Here is a 23,492-nt window from a genome sequence, read left to right as displayed (position 1 = left end):
ACCACTGCTCTAGATATTAAAAAGACATCCATGGCTGATAGGTGGTAAATAGTTTTGTGCTTGTTTTGGTGAAAGTAACCACAAGGATAATTAAATGAACAGAAAAATAAGAAATATGCTGCTGAATCAGTCTCTAGTTCTGTGTTCTTATAATAGCTGACCAGCTGCTTACCGAGAGCCCAAAAGTGGACAGGAGCATCCAACAACCCTCCCCCGCAACTCCCCAGCAACTGGCACAATGCCTATAACACTGGACAAGTTAAACATAAGTTAAAATGAAGTATGTTTGAAGTTGGCCAAGATATGTGCTTAAGTGTATTATGCGGCATCCCTGCTGCCATAGTAAGTGCTATGCACAGTCTGAGGCTGAGATGCAAACTTGAAAGGACATTTTAAAAACAACTTCTCTCCCCTTGTATATGTAACAGTCGACATCTTTTAGATGAATTTATATAGGCCACTGAGTTTGATGGAGAGAGACTACATTATTTGATTTTTATTTGGAGTAGAGGGTTAGGGTGAAGCGGGTATTTCCACACTCTGCTGGCAATTGCAATTTGTTATCTTTGAGAGCAGCTGCACCTGTTGTTGAGAAATACAGGCACATGATGTGCTAAACGAGACTAGGGTTGCAATGCCTTTGAAACACCTGTCCTTGGCCTAGTAAGGAACCTTGGCATGAAGCAATCAGATGGGGAAAGGTACACATTGCAGATTTATCTTACTCTACATGTATGCTAGGTGAGATACGAAGCATACTACGATTAAAGCAAATCTACTTGTATTTGTTCAGCATAGATATATTTCAATAAGCTGCCAATTAAAAACTATTTGCCCAATTAGAGGAGTGTTAAAATTAAATAGATAAATACGTTAATAATTCTGCAATATCCTCCATGTCTAGAAGTGGAAGAGCAATGTGGTACACAACAATGGTACGTGAACATACTCATTTTGGTTGTACCAACTAGGTATGAGGAATTGCAAGAAATGGGCATGTGATTTTATTTATTTATTTATTATTTAGATCTGTATGCTGCCCCTCTCCTCAGACTCGGGGCGGCTCACAGCAAGATACAGCAAATCATGACAAATCCAAATAAATTTAAAATATTTTTAAAAGATTTTTAAAAACGCCATTTATTAACAAACACACACACAAACATACCATGCATAAATTGTACATGCCCGGGGGAGGTGTCTCAGTTCCCCCATGCCTGACGGCAAAGGTGGGTTTTAAGGAGTTTACGGAAGGCAGGGAGAGTAGGGGCAGTTCTAATCTCTGGGGGGAGTTGGTTCCAGAGAGTCAGGGCCGCCACAGAGAAGGCTCTTCCCCTGGGGCCCGTCAACCGACATTGTTTAGTTGACGGGACCCGGAGAAGGCCCACTCTGCGGGACCTAATCGGTCGCTGGGATTCGTGCGGCAGAAGGCGGTCTCAGAGATATTCTGGTCCAGTGCCATGAAGGACTTTAAAGGTCATAACCAACACTTTGAATTGTGCCCGGAAATTGATCGGCAGCCAATGCAGACTGCGGAGTGATGGCGAAACATGGGCATACCTAGGTAAGCCCATGACTGCTATCACAGCTGCATTCTGATATTTCACCTCTCAAAATTTTAAGGTCAAGCTGAAGATTTTTATTTATTTATTTTATTTATTAGATTTGTATGCCACCCCTCTTCGAGAACTCGGGGCGGCTCATATCTTTAGAAATTGTGGGCACTCCATCACTGGAGGTTTCTAAGAAGAGACTAGATCAGTGATGGTGAACCCATGGCACGCATGGCACAGGTGGCACGTGGGGCTATATTACAGGGCACACAATATATTGCCCTATGTCATCTCCAGTGCACATGTGCGTGCTTGAGGAAGGCTGTTTCACCCTCTGGAGGCTTCAGGGAAATGAATGTCCAAGTACTTGAAACGGATGTCCAAGTGCCGCCTCTATGTTGGTTGAGGCAGGCAGGATTCCCTTGGGTACCATTTGTTGGGGGTCAAGGGAAAGGGAGGGTTTTGCCTTCTCTTTCTGCTCAAGGTTCCCAGGTACAATTGTATGACACAGAATGCTTGGATTCAATGGGCTTTGGCCCAATTCAGCATTGCTCTTCTTATGTTCCCCGAAACCTCAGAGTGCAAAAACACCCCTCAAGGGCAAACCAGAAGTTTGAAAAAATGGACTTCTTGTTTAATAATAATAATAGACCTTTGTTACAGTCAAAGACCATCAATATAATAATAATAATATTTTTTTTAAAAAAAACAAGAAAAAACCAGAAAAACAGAACATCCAAGAACCGTTTCAGATTCTTAGAATCTAGGCATTTTAGTATCTCTTTGATCCCAGTAGCAGATTCTTGGGTGATAAATGACTTACAACAACTTCCGGTTTGCTTGTTGTGATATTTTTCACACTCCAGGGCTTCAGGAAGCTTCCCTTCCAGAGTGTGAAAAATCACCCAAGGGGCAAACCGGAAGTCCATTTTTCCAAACTTCCGGTTTGTCTGTTTTTTCACTGTCTCAGGCTTCAGTGAGGCCTGTGCGCATGTGCAGGGGGATTTCCGCATGTGCAGTGGGCAGCGAGGTGTGTGCATGCATGGGAGGGAGGGAATAGGTGTAAGCACATGTGTGTGTGCTAGCACCCACATGCACCCCCTTTTGGCACATAAACCAAAAAAGGCTCGCCATCACTGGACTAGATAGTAACTTGTCTGAAATGGTATAGGTCAGTGATGGCGAACCTATGGCACAGGTGCCACAGGTGGCACGCACAGCCATATCTGCTACACCACTTGAGACAAATGGTTATCCAACATCTTCTTAAAAACTTCCAGTGTTGGAGCATTCACAACTTCTGGAGGCAAGCTGTTCCACGGATTAATTGTTCTAACTGTCAGGATATTCCTCCATAGGTCTAAGCTGCTTCTCTCCTCAATTAGTTTCCACCCATTGCTTCTTGTCCTGCCCTCAGGTACTTTTGGAGAATAGTTTGACTCCCTCTTTGTTGTAGCAACCCTTGAGATATTGGAACACTGCTATCATGTCTCCCCTGCTCCTTCTTTTCATTAAACTAGCCATGCCCAGTTCCTGCAACCGTTCTTCATATGTTTTAGCCTCCAGTCTCCTAATCATCTCTGTTGCTGTTCTCTGCACCCTTTCTAGGTGTCTCAACATCTTTTTTGCATCGTGGTGACTAAAACTGAATGCAGTATTCCAAGTGTGGCCTTACCAAGGCCTTATAAAATGGTATTAACACTTCACGTGATCTTGATTCTATCCCTCTGTTAATGCAGCCTAGAACTGTGTTGGCTTTTTTGGCAGCTGCTGCACACCGCTGGCTCATATTTAAGTGGACTCCAAGGTCCCTCTCACAGTTACTACTATTATAATTCTCATCAGGCTCGATGCTAAAGGAAACACTTTGGCAACTGATGAAGTCTACATATCCCCCCACTCCTGACATCTGGCACACACAATGAATGTCTGGGCGTGCATTGGTTTTGCATAATGGGCTTGAGAAGCGAAGTGGGAGCCAGATGCTCAGGACTTGGTTCCTGCCGAGCCTTTGCTTGAGAAAGCAAAGAACAAATATTTGCATATTTTCTACTCAATCAAGCAGATGAAGAGTTTTAATTCCACTCGGCATTTGCAGAAGAGTGTTGTGTCAGTGTATCTTGGGGAGAAAGGTGAGAACGTGATTTCTCTCTGCAACAGGAAGACTTGAAATCTCTTCCTTCTCTTCCAATCAGACTCAACTCAAGATCTCCATCCTTATTTCCCCTATATTCATTCATTCATTCATTCATTCATTCATTCATTCATTCATTCATTCATTCATTTATTTATTTATTTATTGTTAGAGTTGAAAGGGATCATGAAGGCCATGAAGTTCAACCCCCTGCCCAAGCAGGAACCCTATAGTACACCAGTCAAGTGGCAGTTCAATCTTCTCTTTAAAATGTCCAGAGTGTTGGAGTTCACAACGTCCGCTGGTAGGTTGTTCCATTGGTTGATCGCTCTGACCGTCAGGAAGTTCCTCCTTATCTCCATGTTGAATCTCTCCTTGGTCAGCTTCCAGCCGTTGCTCCTCGTCTGGCCCTCTGGTGCCCTGAAGAATAAAGTGATCCCCTCCTCTCTGTGACATCCCCTCGTATACTTGTAGACTGCTATCATGTCCGCTCTGGCCCTCCTTTTCTCTAGGCTATCCATGCCCAGTTCCCTCAGTCTCTCTTTGTAAGTCTTGGTTTCCAATCCCTTAATCATCTTGGTTGCTCTTTTTTGCACCTTCTCCAGAGTTTCAATGTCTCTTTTGAAGAGTGGTGACCAGAACTGAATACAGTACTCCAGGTGTGGTCGGACCAGGGCATAGTAGAGTGGTATTAAGACTTCCCTGGTCTTGGAGTGTATTCCCCTGTTGATGCAGCTTAGGATTGTGTTGGCTTTTTTAGCTGCTACTGCACATTGTTGGCTTGACCTTCCCTGTTGGACCATTCTCTTCCAAGAAAAGCTAACAAGGAAGACCTGCAATGGAGATTTTGAGAGAAATAGCCTTACGTGGGTGCCAGTCAGTGGAGGGCTACATTTTTTTTACTACCACACTGTGGGCATGGTTTATTTTGTGGGTGTGGCTTGCTGGCCATGTGACCAGGTGGGAGTGGCTTGACGATGATGCAACTGGGATGGCTTAAAGGTCATGTGACTGGCTTAAAGGTGACCAACTTGACATCATTCACGTCAAGGGTTAGGGTTAGGGTGCCTGGCCTCTCCTCGCCTCAAAGAGATACAATTTCAAACTTAATACGAACTGCTCCAAACTTGACTGTAAAAAATATGATTTCAACAATCGAGTTATCGAAGTGTGGAACTCATTACCGGACTCAATTATGTCAACCCCTAACCCCCAACATTTCTCCCTTAGACTCTCCACGATTGACCTCTCCAGGTTCCTAAGAGGCCAGTAAGGGGCATACATAAGTGCACTAGTGTGCCTTTCATCCCCTGTCCAATTGTCTTTCCTTTCTCTCACTTATCATATATATTCTCTCTCTTTCATATATCCTCTCCTCTAAGTTCACTTTTACCCTTATATATATTACTACATGTCTATTTTTCTTCCTATGTATTTGTGTATTGGACAAATGAATAAATAAATAAAAATAAATAAATAAATAAAATAATTTCCCTATCTATTTACTATTACGGAACATCCAAAACATACTATTTAATTCTATGTCTATATGCCATATGTGTACGTACATATTACACACAGGCACAGAAAAATAGACATTATCTACTATATGAACTGTATGTGTATGCACACACACATACACACAAGCACAGCTCTTCTAAAATTATACACCCTCATTTACTGCGATAGGAAAAACATGCCCATGTACTTACATATTACACACAGGCACACAAAAATAGACATTATCTATTATATAAACTGTATGTGTATGCACACACACATACACACAAGCACAGCTCTTCTAAAATTATTCAACCTCATTTACTGCGATAGGAAAAACATACCCAGGGCCCAGAAGGGAAAAAAACAAAAAGAAAATCAAACTTTCTCTACGGGTACTGCGTACCTGACCGTACTCATAAAAGCCCATCACTGTGCCAATCCAATCCACTCCCTTTGCTGTGTTCTTTCCCTCCTTGACAATCCCAGCAAAGGGCTTTTTTTTCCTTTTCCCAAAAAGCATTCCAGCCTGAGGCTTGAGGGGTTGCAAAGCCAGCCTGTGCTGAAAAGATGTGACTAATTAATTCTGGGGTGTGTATGCTGTTGAATGTGTGTGCTACGTGGGGCATGTGTCGTGTGGGTGATTCTTGTTTGCATGCAAGTGTGGTGCAGTTGTGTGTAGTTTGTGTGGGTGGTAGTAGCGGTGGTGGGGCAGCTTAAACCTTTAGTGACGTGGGCACAAATAAAAGTGCCTTCCGCTCCCTTGCTTTTGCCTGTAGAATAAAGAATATGTGTGTGTGTGTGCTTTTGTGCGCATGTGTGCGAGTGTACATAGAGGGGTTGGTTTGCTTGTTTCTATGTAGCCTGGCCTTGATCAAACAGAGCTGGAAAGAGGCACTGTAGCCGGCTGCTATAATAGCAGCTGTGGTCACTCGCTGATAATAATTAATTTGAAAATCCCTTTGCATCCTAGAGGGTCTGATATGCTTATCTCTCTCAGCTTCTGTACCTGGAGTTAAAAAATATATCTTTTCCCCCCGGTATCGGCCTGGTAGGTGTAAATACTAGGACATGTCCAGAATGCCCCTCCAAGGCTGTTCTCTTTTGTCTCTACCCGTGAATCTGCATGATTTTCCTCTGCCGTCATCCACAGCATTTTTGTATTGCACGATATATAAGCAAGCAAGACTGAACCCTTAAGGCTGTTCAGGCTGGAGGAGCAAAAACATGAAAGTCGGGAGCTGTGAATGTCAAATGTAGCAAGAAAGGCTGACAGTTCGCTCAACCTCCCACGCCATGCTCTCTCACCCTTGCCCAGATGGAGAAGCCAGGAAGATAGACAGTAACAGACCTTTTCAGCTTTTTAAAAAAATATCAGATCTGCTTCAACCCACTGCTTGCTACCACAAGGCAGAACTCGGCAAACTCATCCAGGGATTTTTTTATATATAGAAATTCAAATCTACTCATTTACTTCTCAATATAGGACTTCAAACACAGCCATGGAAGTTATAGAGCTGGGTGACAAACAATTTTACACACACATACAAACACAACCCACACCACATACTCGTAATTGTCATTTTTCCTGTGATCTTGTGCCTAAATTCAGACTCTTAAAAAGGCAGTTCTTGACTCATAGTGCTGATAGACAGATATTTCTTACAGATTAACACAGTGGGAAGGGACCTTGTAGGCAGTGATGGGCTCCTACGGGTATAGTCAGGTACGCAGAACCAGTAGATATATATATATATTTTCCCCCCTTCTGGACTCTGCGTAAGATTTCCTATCACAGTAAATGAGATTGAATGCTTATAATTTTAGAAGTGCTGTGTGTGTGTGTACATACACATGCAATTTATATAGTAGATAATGTCTATTTTTGTGTGCCTGTGTGTAATAAATATGTACACATATGGCGTATATACATAGAATTAAAGAGTATATTTTGGATATTCAGTAATAATAAATAGATAGGGAAATTGTATCTCTTTGAGGCGAGGAAAGATCAGGCACCCTGACCCAAACTCTTGACGTGAGTGACAATCAAGTTGGCCGCCTTTAAGCCAGTTACATGACCTTTGAGCCATCCACCGGTCACATGATCGTCAAGCTACTCCCATCTGGTCACATGGCTGGCAAGCCACACCCATAAAATAAGTCATGCCCACAGTGTGGTAGTAAAACATTTTTGCAGCCCTTCACTGCTTGTAGGTCATCTAGTCCAAGGATAGGCAAAGTTGGCTCTTCTATGACATGTGGATTTCAATTCCCAGAATTCCTGAGCTAGCATGTATTGGCTCAGGAATTATAGGAGTTGAAGTCCACAAGTCATAGAAGAGGCAACATTGCCTACCACTGATCTAGTCCAACCCCCCACCCAAGCAGACCCTACACCATTTCTGACAGATGGCAGTCCAGTTTCTCTTTGAAAGCTTCCAGTGATGAAGCTCCTACAACTTCTGAAGACAAGATTAGCTGTTCCATTGGCTGATTGCTCTCCAGATTGAATCTCTCCTTGTTCAGTTTCCATCTATTATTTTTTATCTGGCCTTCAGGTGCTTTGGAAAATAGCTTGACCTCCTCCTCTCTGGAAGCTACTCACATATTGAAACACTGCTGCCATGTCTCCCCTGGTCCTTCTCTTGACTAGATTAGCCATGCCCAGTTCCTGCAACTGCTCATCGTATGTTTTAGCCTCCAGTTACTTAATCATCTTACTTGCTCTTCTCTGCACTTTTTCTAGAGTCTCAACATCTTTTTATAGTGGATGTAGATTTGGTCACCACTAGATGTGGTCTAAGTAAGTTTTTATAGAGTGTTATAAGTTCCTCACTTCGTCTTGATTGTATCCCTCTGTTAATGCAATTTAGGATTGAATTGGCTATTTTGGATGCTGTCACACACTGTTGGTTTATATCTAATTGTTTGTCCACAAAGACTCTGAGATCCCTCTCAAAGTTACTACTATTATCTTGGCTTTGGAACCTGGCTCATATCTGCACTAAGTAACAGTAACATTATTTGGTGACTTTTGTCTTGTCATTATCTTTCTATCTAATCTATGTTGAAAAGAAGAACATTATCCCCAGTATAACATCATACACTTTCATAGGAAAGACACAGGAACATACACTTTCATGGGAAAGACATAGGAAAGACACAAATAGAAAGCATGTGTTGCTAAATTTTGTCCTGCAGTTATGTGCCAGAATTCATGTCCTTTGATTATTTGCTTTTTAAAAAAATCTTCCATTTAGTTTTCTATTAATTGAACAAATGAAGAAAATTGATTGAAATATCTAAAGTACAATCTTTCTGAAATGAACTGCATGTACAGTGGTACCTCTACCTACAATGCCTCTACTTACAAACTTTTCTAGATAAGAACCAGATGTTCAAGAATTTTTTGCCTCTTCTCAAGAACCATTTTCCACTTACAAACCCGAGCCTCCGAAACTGTAACCAGAAAAGGCAGGGAGAAGCCTCTGTGGGGCCTCTCTGGGAATCTTCTGGGAGGAAACAGGACCGGAAAAGGCAGGGAGAAGCCTCTGTGGGGCCTCTCTGGGAATCTCCTGGGAGGAACAGGGCCGGAAAAGGTGGGGAGAAGCCTCCGTGGGGCCTCTCTATGAATCTCCTGGGAGGAAACAGGGCCGGAAAAGGTGGGGAGAAACTTCCATGGGGCCTCTCTAGGAATCTCCTGGGAGGAAACAGGGCCTCCACCTTCCCTGTGGTTTCCCCAATCACACATATTATTTGCTTTTACATTGATTCCTATGGGAACAATTGCTTCTTCTTTTCTACTTAAGAACCTGATCACAGAACGAATTAAGTCCGTAAGTAGAGGTACCACTGTAATTTCATTCATACAGAGGAAGTTTTAAGCTTTTATTTCCTGAGAAAACCATTGATCCTTCCTTCCTTCCTTCCTTCCTTCCTTCCTTCCTTCCTTCCTTCCCTCCCTCCCTCCCTCCTTTCCAGAAAAACAAGTGCATTTTTTGCAGGATTTTTAACAGAGTTTCTTCTGTCCACCTTTTAAATTATTGCTCTCTCTACAGACTCCATAATGATGCTGTAATGTATATTCACGAACAATTTTGAATGACAGCTGGGATAGCAGATAGTTATTGCTATTAATCTATTTATAGAATGGGAAACTGAATGAACAAGAAAAAAGGAAAGTGGGGTTAAGAAAAAAGAAATGAAAGGAAAATTGGATGGTTGCACTGTTAATGACATCTAGTAAAAACCTGGTGAACTGAATCCTCTTCAGTTTCTCCATGCACATACAGAAAATGTGGAAAGGTTAGAATTGTATGCAGCAATACTGGGTCCATTCTTTCCCTTTGTGGTGTCCTTTCTCTGTTGCTACATCTTCCTCCAGTGTTGATCTTGATGGTCCCAAACTTGTTGGCCTCTCCCAAGGCATTAGACTTAGACATTGTTCCAGGAATTGTAGTCAGGAGGTAAAACTAGCCTTGTCTGCTTGTGTAGTTATCATTTCAGTGTTGTAAGTGGCAGGATTCTTTTTTAAAAAATTCCTTGCATGTAATATATACTAAAAATAAAGGGAACACTTAAACAACACAATATAACTCCAAGTAAATCAAACTTCTGTGAAATCCAACTGTCCACTTAGGAAGCAAGACTGATTGACAACCATTCAACTTTGTACAGAACAAAATATTCAATGAGAATATTTATTTATTTACTTATATTTATTTATTTATTTTGTCCAATACACAATGAGGGTTTTAGTGGGTATATATATATATACACACATAGTAAAATACATGATGAAGGTTATAGAGGAGATACTCATAGTAAAATATATCTAAGAAAGAATAGAAAAGAAGGTATAGTAATAGAACATATCAATGAAAGAATAGAAGAAGAGATATAGGAATAGAAGAAAGGTATAGGAGATATAGGAGAGCAATAGGACAGGGGACGGAAGGCACTCTAGTGCACTTGTGCTCGCCCCTTACTGACCTCTTAGGAATCTGGATAGGTCAACCATAGATAATCTAAGGGTAAATTGTTGGGGGTTTGGGGATGACACTATAGATTCCGGTAATGAGTTCCACGCTTCGACAACTCGGTTACTGAAGTCATATTTTTTACAGTCAAGTTTGGAGCGGTTAATATTAAGTTTAAATCTGTTGTGTGCTCTTGTGTTGTTGTGGCTGAAGCTGAAGTAATCGCCGACAGGCAGGACGTTGCAGCATATGATCTAGATCAGGATACGTTTATTTTTTTGAGCAGTATATTATCATGTTGCTATCTTGCTTCTTGAATTGCACTATTGCTTTAGTTTTAACCTTGTATGCCACCTAGAGTCACTTCAGTGAGCTATATAACTTTTTAAAAAAACCAATAAACACTTGATGGTTTGTATACGAGCATCTTGTATCCTTGAAATCATCAGTCTTGTACTGGGTGGGGTTGGGGGGGAGGGTGCCAATGAAATTTGGAATTTTTTTTTTGAACCTTTTTAAATGAACTCCCCTTTTAAATGTGTTCTGGAATATTTCTTGTTTTGTTACAAGCATTCCAAAACGGGAGTCTCTGAAATTACGGTAAGTGTCTTTTTATTTTTAACTTATTTCAACTTACCATGAACTTCTTATGACTGTAAGAACTTATTTTTCTAGTTTTTGCACCCCTTTTTATTTTGTAATCCATTCAGGACGAGAAATGTTCCATTCTCTGTAAATGTAAATACTGAAACTATCTTATTTGTTTGTTTGTTTAATTTGTCAAACATGTATAGGATAGTTGTTTGCATAAACATAAGTAAGAAGTAATGATAAAAAGAAGGACAACAAGACAGTAGGACAGGGACAGTAGGCACAATAGTGCGCTTATGCATGCCCCTTACAGACCTCTTCGAAATGGGGTGAGGTCAACTGTAGACAATCTAAGGTTAAAGTTTTTGGGATTTGGGGAAGAAACCACAGAGTCAGGTAGTGTATTCCAGGCATTAATCACTCTCTTGCTGAAGTTGTATTTTCTGCAGTCCAGTTTAGAGCGGTTTACATTTAGTTTGAATCTATCACATGTCGTGTATTGCTGCGGTTGAAGGTGAAATAATCATTAACAGGAAGGACATTCCATTCCATCCCAAGGCAGAAGCATCTGTATTGGAACCGACACCAGATGTATTTTTTATATGTGTATCAAGTTAGCTCTAATGTTGCCTATTGATGACAAAGCACTTGCAACCCTCATTTTTGTAACACTTGAATTTCAAAGTATAAGCCAAACTTTTGCACCTATCTTCCGGCAAAGAATTTTATTTATTTTTTTCTCCAATCACAACACAAAGTAAAATACCAACAACATCAAATTGCTTCACAATAGTTCACCTCTCTGATGACAGTATGGTGTTTTGTGGGAGGGCTTGCAGAAGACAATTGTTGGGAGTGTTTGAACTGATATACCAGTGTTGGCAAACCTTTTCAGCACTGGGTGCCGAAACAGGAGCTCTGGAAACTGAAAGAGCAGTTCCCCTGCTGGGAAGCTGAGCTTCCGGTTTCCGGTGTATACATGCACGCTGGTCACTTGGTCTTCCGGTTTATGGCATCCCTGCGCACACGAAGACCAATGCACTTGCATGCGCTGGAAACTGAAAGCTCAGCTTCCCGCCGTGCACAAGCATGCCAGAGAGCTATTCTTCCAGTTTCTGGTGCTCCCATGCATGCAAAGACCAGTTGGCTGGCATGTATGCATCGTGTAGATTGCTTGCTTGTAGAAAAATGCGGAATTTTGCCATGTAGGACGTCCACGATTCTGAGTCCGGGTTATAGAACGCCAGTGCTTGAGCCATGACGGAGCTCAGGGTTTCTTCAGCAGGAGTTTGACCTCCTCGTCGCCACTGTTAAATCAGTGTTAGGATTTAACAGTTCAACAGGTTTCTTTTATTCATTACGGTCATATGAAACGTTCTCCCAACTCCCAACAAGGGCAATGGCTAATCCGTTGCCCTATTTATACATTTCTGTTAGGGGGGGACAATTTTAGACAACCATTTAATTTTGGCGGTTCTTTTAATTCAAGCCACGTCTTAACCAATCAGCGATTTAACTGCTTATTTCTTTTTAGACATAACAGGAAGAACACTGGGTGATGGCTGGTGTGCCCGGAGAGATGACTTGTGTGTCACTTGCGGCACTTGTGCCATAGGTTGCATTAATTGTTTCTTCACTGCTTATTTGACCCCTATGACAATCATTAAGCGTTGTACCACATGACTCTTGACAAATGTATCTTTTTCTTTTATGTACGCTGAGAGCATCTGCACCAAGACAAATTCCTTGTGTGTCCAATCACACTTGGCCAATAAAATTCTATTCTATTCTATTCTATTCTATTCTATTCTATTCTATTCTATCACTGTGATTTGCTGTCCCAGTTGGATTTCCAACATGACTTAAAAGCAAATTGGAAGATAGTGAGAAGACTTTTGTAGGATGTAAGCTGTGTTGGTGTTTTCATGTTAAATCTTAGGGAAGCACAAGGTGAAATGTCACAGTAATTTGTGTTTGACCTCCAGACACCCAACTACATCAGGGATCCCCTGCCTCTTTAATTAGAAGCTTGCTCTCTCAACTTCTGTTTTTTAATGAGCAACTTTCTGATCAGCACAGCAATTTATTACTGATGAAGCAGCCATCTTCCTATTGCAACACTGCAAGGTTTCACAAATGTCAGTGTGGAATTTTAAAACTCATAATAATACCACAGGCATGATTATATGCTGCTTATTCAGAAATAACAGCCACTGAATTTCCTCTCTAGTTTATCAGAGTTTAGTTGCTTTTTATAAATCTATTATGCTCTCGCAGTTCCCTGAATTCTTTCCAAAATTACAGTAAGCAATAAATGTCATACCCAGCTGACAATATTCTCCAACACTGTAATTATATTGGCAGTACAGGTCAGGGCACATATTTGATCACTTTTCTTCCCTTTATCCCAATAAAACTGAATCTGCTTTTTTTAAATAATGTGAAAACGTCACCATTTTAGCAACTTCACATCATCCATCGGCACATCTGAAAAGGCATGTGACATTCTTTTCTTTTCTTTTTTTATATTTTCGTCACTCTTTAACTATCTAACTTAGGAGGCTAGGATATGATGGAGTAAATTATATCCATTTTAAATTCTATATTTATGAGCTCTCTGTTTGGGTGTGTCTGCATATTCTTCCTCGACAGCCAAAAAGAAGGTAGAATGCAGAACGAAGACTTTGATGTATTCAGGGTCCCTCACACAGATGTTTTTAATTATTATAAGATTGAAAAGATGCAGGAAATGACCAGATTCCATCTAACTGGAGTCTCAATTGACCACATGTTAAATGTACACTGTGAAGAAAAAGGTATAATTTGAGTTGATTGCTGTATAAGTATAAGATTTTCCTCAAATCCCTTCTCGTCACTTCAAATCCAGTAGATGCAGTGAATCTTGTATGCTCTCCTTTTCTCACGTCTTCCAAAATCTCCTCTGGAGGATTGTGTACAAAGTCACATACAGAAATCTGGATTATAGGAGGGTATCTTAGCAACCAGAAATATGGAAAAGTTCAAGGTATAAAGCTGAAGCAAAGCCCTATAAACAACTGAAGGAGATGGTGTGCCCACTTGGTCATCCTCCCACCCCTTTTAAGCCTTGCATGTAATGTCCCATGTGTGTTACATGACTTCAGAAGTGCTGCTTTTTATATCTGCACAACAGGTAGAAATGCAAGAAATGGCAATTCCCTTGTAGGAAGAGTGTTACTATCAAATTTCAGCTTACTAGGAAAGTTGTGGTTCAGGCAATTTGATTTGAAAAATGTCACCAAAGTTTAAAGGAGTGCAGATGACAGCATCAAATATCTGTGGGGAGTTGTAACTATTCCCAGTGCATCCATTTCCTTCTCTCTATTGAACTCTTGTTAATACAATAAACTTCTATCTTATAACCTTGAAAGAAGAACTACTGAAGAGGAAAAAATGGGATATTACTATTCCACCAGAAGAGAATCGTGTCGCTCAGGTTGAACTGTGGTAGCCTTGATTTTCAGGGCTTTGGTCCCCAAGTCTCCAGTTGTGAGACAATGTTTCTGAAGCTGGCCTTCAAAGGGTTGGCTATTACCTTTAAAACCTTCCACACCATTTTTTGTCCCAATTTATTTTTTTATTTTATTGTTTTGTCAAGTATGTATTGCTGGTATACAAAGATATAACAATATTTATACACATGATACTAGTAAAATAGAAACATTAGGACAAGGGATGGAAAGCACGCTGGTGCACTTATGCACGCCCCTTACTGACCTCTTAGGAATAGGGAGAGGTCAACAGTGGATAGTCTAAGGGTAAAGTTTTGGGGGTTAGATGTTTATCGTGAGTGCGCTTTGTCCACCTCTGGTAATGATAGATTCTGAGGAGGATGAGCCAGGCCCTTCTGGATACCCTGGGCTAGTGGTGTTTCCAGCTGATGCAGAGAGTGAGAGTTAAGGAGAAATAGACCTGGATGAACCCGAGGAACCACCAGAGTTGGCTGATATGTTAATGAGGGATTGGTCTGAGTTGAAGGGGACATTAGAGATAATGAGCTACACTTAGATGCTCAATTCAGGAGATTACAAAGCAGACAACAATGGTATGGTAAAAAGAACTAATGTATACTTTTATCTCTAGGAGTTTGCTGACCCCTCCCAGCCGATATATAAGCCAGGCCTTCTGGGTAACTCTGAGTGAAGTTTCAACTTTGCTTTCATGGACGCTGTGTTAGATCTGGGGTTCCAGAAATGCTCCCTGAAATACCTGATTTCTGCTCTGAAAACCTCATCTCCTAGAAGCTGTCTGCCTGACAGAATTTGATGAGCTGAATTGTATTACCTATGACTCATGCCTGGTTTATCTTGCTGGAATGCAATTAGCCCTGACTCTGGTGTGGTTCCTGGATGCCTGTCTAACAACTCAGCAGCTGTGAAACCTATTTCAATGAACTTTCAAAGACTGAAGCTTGCAATTCAAAGCTTAAATAGTGAGTTTTTCCCTTTTGTTTCAATCTGAGTAGCCCGGAATAGAACAGGTGATAGTACAGAATCAGGTAGTGGCTATCTGAGAAACCAGCTCACCTTCCATTTCACCCACACTGGCAAAAGGGACATTCTGCGGACCCCATCAGCTAAGAAATTTTGGCTGGTGGGGTCCAGAAGAAAAACCTTGTCTGCTGTGGCTCCCACCCTCCTGGAACATTTCCCCCTCTCCCAATGTCACATCCGCTCCCACCCATCTGGCCTTCAAAAAGGCCTTGAAAATATAGCTGTGTCAACTAATAACTGGATCCCAATGGGGATGTGGCATTTGGGAGGTGACTAATGGAATAGGTAACACCCCAGTTTCTCCCTGATTCTATTTTGCTCCCTCCTTCCCTCTCATGCTTGGTTTTATTCTAATTGATTTTTAAATTTAAGATCCTAATGTTTGGTGTATTGTTTTATAATGCAATTTATTCTATATCTGCAAGTCTCTTGGAGTTGCCTTTGTTGAGCTGGGCAATATACAAGTTTGATCAATATGATAATAAATAAATAATAATTAATATGCTGATGGGAAATATATTTATTGCATTTGCTTCCTGAAATGAATTCTTTATCCCAAATTTAGTGTTCCTTTAAAACAAATGTACCTCGTTTTTTGTTTGCTTGGTTGCCTGTTATTAAAAGACTGCATTGTAGGCGTGGGCTTTCACATTTTAAAAATAAACATTGTACTGCATTAACCAGTCATCAATAAAACCCAATATAGTTCTGAACCAGTTTGTCACAGGTTGCACTCGTCGTAACTCTCAGCAGCACGTTAAAGAAGATCCGCCCTTTTCTTGATTTTGAAAGGATAATTGCTTTGAAATACCACTGATGGGTAATCACCCTTAATAAAGGTAAAGGTTTCTCCTGGCCATTTGTGTCCGATTCTAGGATTCATGCTTATTTTCGTTTTTCAGCTGAGAGAGCTAAGCTTTTATCTATATATCAAAGTTTATCTGCTCACATTTTCATGCTTTCAAACTGCTGGGGGTGGGGTGGGTGGGTGGCAGGAGCTGGGGCAAATAACAGGAGCTCACCCCATTTCCAGCTCACAAATTCAACCTCTTTAACCCCTCAGCCACCACTCCCCTTAAGTACAGTTATCCCATATCCAAAAACATTTCCTTTTGGAGATCTGAATACTGCATTGCATAAACAACAACTACCACCCCAAAATAACCATCAGAAGGTAAAAAAAGAGAGACATTTCTCTGTTTCCTTGTTTGCACGTGGTAAGGATCCAGATTTTTTGAGATCGAGATGTACTAGGCCAAATTGTAAATAGACTTCTGTCTACCTATAGGGAGCAAGGAAGATGAGCTTGAGAAGATATGAAGGAACCTTGGCCAAAGGGCTTAAACTTTTTTGAATTCTGCAATGAGTTGACATTTGGAGGTGCCTTGGTATTCCTATTTAACTAAATAATATCAAGGAGGAAGAGGTACAACCTCACATGCAAGCATCTACTGCACTGCACACCAAGACAACCAGACACAAGAGCAGTTTTTCCCTGAACTCCATCACTCTGCTAAACAAATAAATCCCTCAACACTGTCAAACTATTCACTACAGTTGCATTGCTATTACTATGTCTTCTCATTGTTCCTATCCCCCATCTCCTCCTACTTATGACTGTATCTGTTGTTTGGTATCCTTATGATATAATTTAATATTGATTGTTTCCTGATTGCTTATTTGTGCCCTATGACAATCATAAAGTGTTGTACTTCATGATTCTTGTCAAATGTATCTTTTCTTTTATGTACACTGAGAGCATATGCACCAAAGATGAATTCCTTGTATGTCTGATCACACTTGGCCAATAAAGAATTCTATTCTACTCTACTCTACTCTACTCTACTCTACTCTACTCTACTCTACTCTATTCGACTCGACTCGACTTGACTCGACTCTTGTAGGTGGACTCAATAATAGTAGCTTTAGCCTTTCTGTTGAATGGATTTCTAGGTTTGTTCTCCTGAGAGGAGCTGGGTAGGTTAGTTGAACTTTTGTTTAGCATTTGATTCCAATTATCAATCTCTCAGCATTTGCAAACAACAAAGACAATTTTATCCCTATTTCCAACTTCAATGGTGAGTCAACTCTGTTCTCAGAAATACCATTCTGTTCAGTTATTCTGTTTTATAGAAAAAGTTACGGTCATGTGAGTAGAGTACCTTGTTTCAAAAAGACATCACAGGAATTATTATTACTATAAAACTCCTTAATTTATGAATTATTCTTTTTTTTTTAAAGTATTATTAACATGAGTCTCTGCCAGGCAATTTCAGGAGGAAGATAGAGAGATCCATTCCCCAATCACTATAAACAGCTGATGTTAACTATGTTGGGCTTCTCACCACTTATGGGTTCTTCAGTGTTTGGCTTATGTTCACTGCTTCTTCCTGGCTCACTGGCAGGTTCATTCTCTGGCAGTCCTCCATTACCATTTTGGGTAATCTTGCTGATCTCCTTTACTTTAGCTAACATTTCTTCTTCTTCCTCCTCCCCCTCCTCCTCTTCTTCCATATTATCTGCAGTTGTTGCCATGGCTACTTCTTGGTTCTGTACTCGGCGGGAAGGTCTCAAGATGGCTTTGCGAAAACCCTGTTTGAACCGATAGGAGAGGAAGCCATAGATGATAGGGTTTGTGCAACTGTTGGCATAAGGCAGGACAACAACCAGAAAGTAAATACCAAAGAGTGATGGTTCCTCAGGCAAAGTCCAGATGACGTTGATGATGTTGAGCATATAGAAAGGTAGCCAACAGAGTACAAAGACCGCCACCACAATTACTACCATGCGTGTGATCCTCCGTTCGGAACGTTTGCGTTTAGCCGTCAGCGCTCGCACTTTTCTGCCTGATGAACGAACCTTGACAACAATAAGCAGGTAACACAAGCAGATAACCAGCAGTGGCCCGAAGAAGCCGAGTGTCGCTGTGTAGATGATGAAACCAGCTTTCCATACTTGAGCAGGTTCTGGCCATTTAATGTGGCATGTACTCATACCATGAGGGACTTCTGAAAACACTACCACAGGCAGCACCACCACAGATGAGATTACCCACACGGTGGCACTGACAGTCTTGGCGACTCGGACTGTCCGCCATTTTGAGGATTTCAAAGGGTGCACCACAGCCAGATAGCGGTCAATGCTCATCACGGTGAGGCAGAAAATACTAGTAAATTGGTTTATGGCATCCACCGCCATCACTAGACGGCACATAAATGAGCCGAAAGGCCAATAGGATAAAGCATTTTGTGCTGCCAAGAAGGGGAGGCCAAGCATAAAGAGTTCATCTGCCAGTGCCAAGTTGAAGATATAGATGTTAGTCACCGATTCGCTCACCGAATGGCACAGAACCACATAAATGACGAGAGAATTTCCAGCTAGTCCTACAACACAGACAATGAGATATACCAGAGGAATAAGGACACCACTAATATCTAGGCCCAGACTAGAAGCTAGGGATAAATTTCCAGAAAGAAAGGCTGCACCAGAAGTTGTTGAATTCTCTTGCCAAAATGACAATGTGGTGGTGAAGTTGAAATTGTCCATGGCAGAAAAAGGAGGGGCAGGAAACAAATGTCCAGAGGATCCCCTGGGAGGACTCTGCATTTGAGAAGAACAGAAATAGATAATTTAACATTTATTTTATAATTCACAAACATTCTAGATGGTTAATATGAAACTCTGGAGGAGATTTAAGATATGGGATAGCAAGGGAGGCCAGTGAATATCATGACTACAGGCTAGAATTAATAATAATAATAATAATAATAATAATAATAATAATAATAATAATAATAATAATAATATTTATTAGATTTGTTTGCCGCTCCTCTCCGAAGACTCGGGGCGGCTCACAACAGTAATAAAAATAGTATAACAATGGGACAAATCTAATAATAAATATATATAAAAACCCCAATAATTAAAAAACATACAGCACATACACACCAAACATGAAATATAAAAAACAAAACAAAACAAAACAAAATAAAATAAAATAAAATAAAATAAAATAAAATAATAATATCAAAAGCCTGGGGGAGATGTCTTAGTTAATTGTCTATATATCTCCATTGCTTCTAATTTTGACTATAGTGGAGATTTCTCTTTCAGCAAACTCTGCTCCTGAGTTAAAACACACTGAAAATTGAAATCAACAGTAAATTTTCAGAGAAAATTCATAGAATAATTGGGAGAGGGGAGAGAAACTTGCCCATATTAAAAAAATATTGTAAAATAGGGCAATATGTTCAGGATATCACAAAGTACAGATTGTTGTGTATAATGAGGTTGGGCATCAAACAGATCATGGAAACAACATGAAAGCCCATCAAGGGACCAGACTTTGGTTCCATACCTAATGAAAATAAAGGTCAACAGCCACAATAGATAGAACTCTAATGTATATTAAGACATACTCTTCAACCAACACATTCTTCAACCAACACATTGTCAAAATTACTCACTCTAAAGGCAAATTAGATTCAGGGGCTCATTCATAACACATGCTCAAGATGGTGTTTCTAAGAAGAGCAAGTCTTGTCAGCTAAATATTTAATTGATGCCAGTATAGCCATAGAGAATTAGTTTTATGTTAAAGGCTCTCGCTGCAAATCAGGAGACTATGAATTCTAGTCCTGCATTAGATATCAGTTTTCTTCAGCCTGGGGACCAGAGTTGGATTTAAGTAATTTACCAAGAGACACATTCCAAAATGTCAGTAAGGTAATGACTAAGATTAGGGCAAAAAACCAGAACATTTGCAAACAAGCATTTAAATTGCTTTCATTTAATTGATTATTTACCATGTGTTTGCTTGTTACTACTCCATTGTCAGTAAGAACTTTTATTTATTATTTATTTTATTTATTAATTGGATTTATATGCCACCCCTCTCGGAGGACTCGGGGCAGCTTACAACGTATTTTGAAGAAACTCATAACAATATCCCAAGATTTTTTTTATGGCTGCGTGCAATACTGGCTCCCTAGTTATATATCAGTCTTATATCCTGTCAGCCTACTTTAAAAAAACAAAAATAATAATCATTAGAGGAAATTGCAGGGCAGGGAAAGATTTAACACAAGGTTTTATGATTGAATGAAAAAGAAGTAGGCAACCTAATCCCAGTTAACAACTCCCAAAACACAATATGAGCATAGGAGTGGAACACAGTTTTACTGGTGGAAATGAAGATGCATGCGCAGCTCCAGCTGATCGGCGGCTGTCACTTCCTAGATTACTGGTCTCAGCTTGGCTCTCCTTTTTTCCCCTGATGCTGCTGCTGTGTCTGCACTCTTTGATTTTTCATCTTTCCTCCTTCCTGGCCTCAGATAAGCTTCCCTCTCTCCTACCTGGCTCCCCTCCAGCATCATGCAGCCACCTCCACCTGTGGTGCAAGCAGAAGGTGTGGGCGGAAGCGGTGTTGACAACATTTAGGCTTCTGGCAGCACCCTTTCACCTAGCTACCCAGTCTGAGGTGGGGGCCACCCAGGAAGAAGAGCACGGGAAACGCGAAGCAAATTGTCACCCCAGTGAGCAACACTGATAAGGTTGTAAGTCGAGGATTTAACAGTTCACTTGAATGATGATGATCGTTCAAGCCACTCCCACCTGGTCACATGGCTGGCAAGGCCATTCCTACCCAGTCACATGACCATTCAGCTGCACCCAAAAATAAGCCACACCCACAGTGTGGCAGTTAAAAATTTTGGCTGCCCATTACTGAATATGAGCCTAAGTATGATTGTCTAGACCATCATGTGTGCAGCACTTCCAATTTTGTGATACATTTCCCCCCCCCAAAAAGACACTAAAACACATATATTAAGAAGAGGGGACAAGAAAAAAGACACTAGAGATGCATATATACAGTGGTAAAAATAACATTCATAAATGCCTTATACACTGCTCAAAAAAATAAAGGGAGCACTTAAACAACAGAATATAACTCCAAGTTGTGTTGTAGTCTAAGATAGGTAGAAAGCACCACATTGGAAAGGCTAGAATATACAGGAAACACTTTGCCATGATCACAGAGAATATTCCTTTCCCAGTGCTATGTGGGAAAAGAACTTAAGATTCTGCCTTCTTTCTTTCTTTCTTTCTTTCTTTCTTCCTTCCTTCCTTCCTTCCTTCCTTCCTTCCTTCCTTCCTTCCTTCCTTCCTTCCTTTCTTTCTTTCTTGGCTGATAACATACATACAAGTCTAATAAAAATTATTATTATTATTATTATTATTATTATTATTATTATTGAGAACCCTTTCTTATAACAGACATATGTCTATTTGCAGTTAGCTGTACAACCACATTCTTTCAGATGCACTTTTGTAATGAGCCATGGATGTAGCATAGTACCAGATAGCAATGGAAGGGGACTGCCAAGAACAATCTATTGCAATGTGCCAGAAAACCAATTAAACCATCCATAAGAGACTCACCTTAAAAACCTCCAGAAATGAAGAGCCCACGCCCTCCACAGATTGCCTCTTCCACTTTTGTATAGGATTACTTGTTTGTATTTCTTTATGCAGGATATACAATTAATCTTATTTTGTACTGTCCATATTCTTCATATATATAATGCACTGCCACAACACCAGATGGTGTAATGATACGTTTGAAAACAGTAAGTAGAACGGTATCTCCATACAGCATTGAGGGTGGGGAGAAAGCGTGTTGTGTATCCTGAACTCACTCTGTGTACATGAACAGGATTATCTTAAGGCAGCCCCTGGAGAGGAAAATGCTGGCTACTTATGGTTCAAAACCTCCAGACGAGTTGTAGTCTTCTTCTAGGAAGTATTGGACATGTGTAATATGTCACAAATATATGCTAAACTGCATTAGTTTAGCTTTGATTATTGGACATCTCCAAAAGCAGAAAAAAAATCTTAAGCCATGGCTTAAAGCAGTGGTTCTCAACCTTTCTAAAGCCGCAATCCCTTAATACAATTCCTCATGTTGTGGTGACCCTCAACCATAAGTCTAGCACCAATCCTCCCAACATAGCTTTAAGCTGATTGGCAGGAAGGTCAGAGGGACACCCCCACTATAAACTCCTGATTGGTCGGATTGTAAAAATATGTTCCAAGACACCAGAATAGAACTTTAATTCCTAACACCATGTGAAATTTGTCTTTTCCCATGGTCCAAAGTGACCCCTGTGAAACGGTCATTTGACCACCACCCCCAAAGGGATCCCGACCCCCAGGTTAAGAACCATTGGCTTAAAGGCTATGAATGATAATGGAAGTACTGTACTTGGTGTGTATTTTTGAACATTGTGGTGACATGCATATTGGTGTTTTGGTCTTCAACATGGAACAAAAAGAAGCAAGCTTCCTTTATAAAAGATGTATCATTAATTACTGGGGTGGAAATGCCACAAATTAAGCTATTTAAGACATTTTTAAAAAACCAAATAGAGAATAAAATATGATTTTTTTTCCTTAATGCAAAACATTCGCCATTATTCAAATGTTAATATCCAATTTGCAGCGTGGCATTAAAACACTCTTCTCTCAGCATCATTCAGTCTTTAAAATAATTGGTTATCCCCCCCCCCCCCTTTTCTCAGGTCATTTGTAGAAATGAGTATAACCTATTTGGAAATCCCTAATATTTATTTTATAAAATTTATTTTATTTTATACATTTATTTATATCCCTAAATTCAGCAATTTGCATCTCTTAATAGTACTTAAAACAAAATGCCCCAAAAACATTGTCTTTCTTTTAAAAAATGATAACTATTCATTGAATTGGGTTGACTTAAATATTGGACTTATAGTGAGTTAATTTGTCTTCTATTACCTTCTTCTAGGTAATAGACTAGGATAGATCTATTTCAGCTTTATTTTGGCCTCATCAGCTAGTCATACGAGGGTATGGGCCTTGAACTTGCAACCTTGGCCTTGTAAGGCAGAGAATTAACCTCTAGGCTACAGTATCCAATCCTTTCAGCTCTGTACCAGGGAAAGGTTACATGTTATTTGTGTCAAATCATATACTGTATATATGCGGCATGCAAAGATAAATTATTCTAGGTCAATGCAGCTAACTCTAAAGCTATAGAGTGATAGTACAGTTATGATTTCCCCATTAACTATATAGTTAGCCTATAGGGCAGTGCTTCTCAATTGTTTTCTGTTATCCCCCCCCCCCAGGAAGAAGTAAACATTTCATGTCTCCCCCCCCC

The 23,492-nt window shown here is 40.3% G+C and overlaps 2 protein-coding genes across 3 annotated transcripts in view; one reads left to right on the top strand and one right to left on the bottom strand.

Moving 5' to 3' along the window:
* Positions 1–14,963, top strand: part of KCTD17 (potassium channel tetramerization domain containing 17) — a 227,519-nt gene extending 212,556 nt beyond the window's left edge. Inside the window, exon 7 of the mRNA XM_070756187.1 lies at positions 14,883–14,963. The gene's annotated coding sequence lies outside the window, so the exon portion shown is untranslated. The remainder of the gene's footprint in view (positions 1–14,882) is intronic.
* Positions 14,964–17,324: 2,361 nt separating this feature from the next.
* SSTR3 (somatostatin receptor 3) overlaps positions 17,325–23,492 on the bottom strand; it is a 20,687-nt gene continuing 14,519 nt past the window's right edge. For both annotated transcript variants that reach the window (XM_070754821.1, XM_070754820.1), the window contains one exon: positions 17,325–18,892. In XM_070754821.1, coding sequence (XP_070610922.1) covers positions 17,600–18,838 — 1,239 coding nt within the window. In that variant the 5' untranslated portion in view covers positions 18,839–18,892 and the 3' untranslated portion in view covers positions 17,325–17,599. The remainder of the gene's footprint in view (positions 18,893–23,492) is intronic.

Source organism: Erythrolamprus reginae, chromosome 6 (assembly GCF_031021105.1).
Source record: "Erythrolamprus reginae isolate rEryReg1 chromosome 6, rEryReg1.hap1, whole genome shotgun sequence".
NCBI lineage: Eukaryota > Metazoa > Chordata > Lepidosauria > Squamata > Dipsadidae > Erythrolamprus > Erythrolamprus reginae.
Note: the sequence above shows the minus strand (reverse complement) of the source record. Positions and strands in the feature narration are given on the sequence as shown.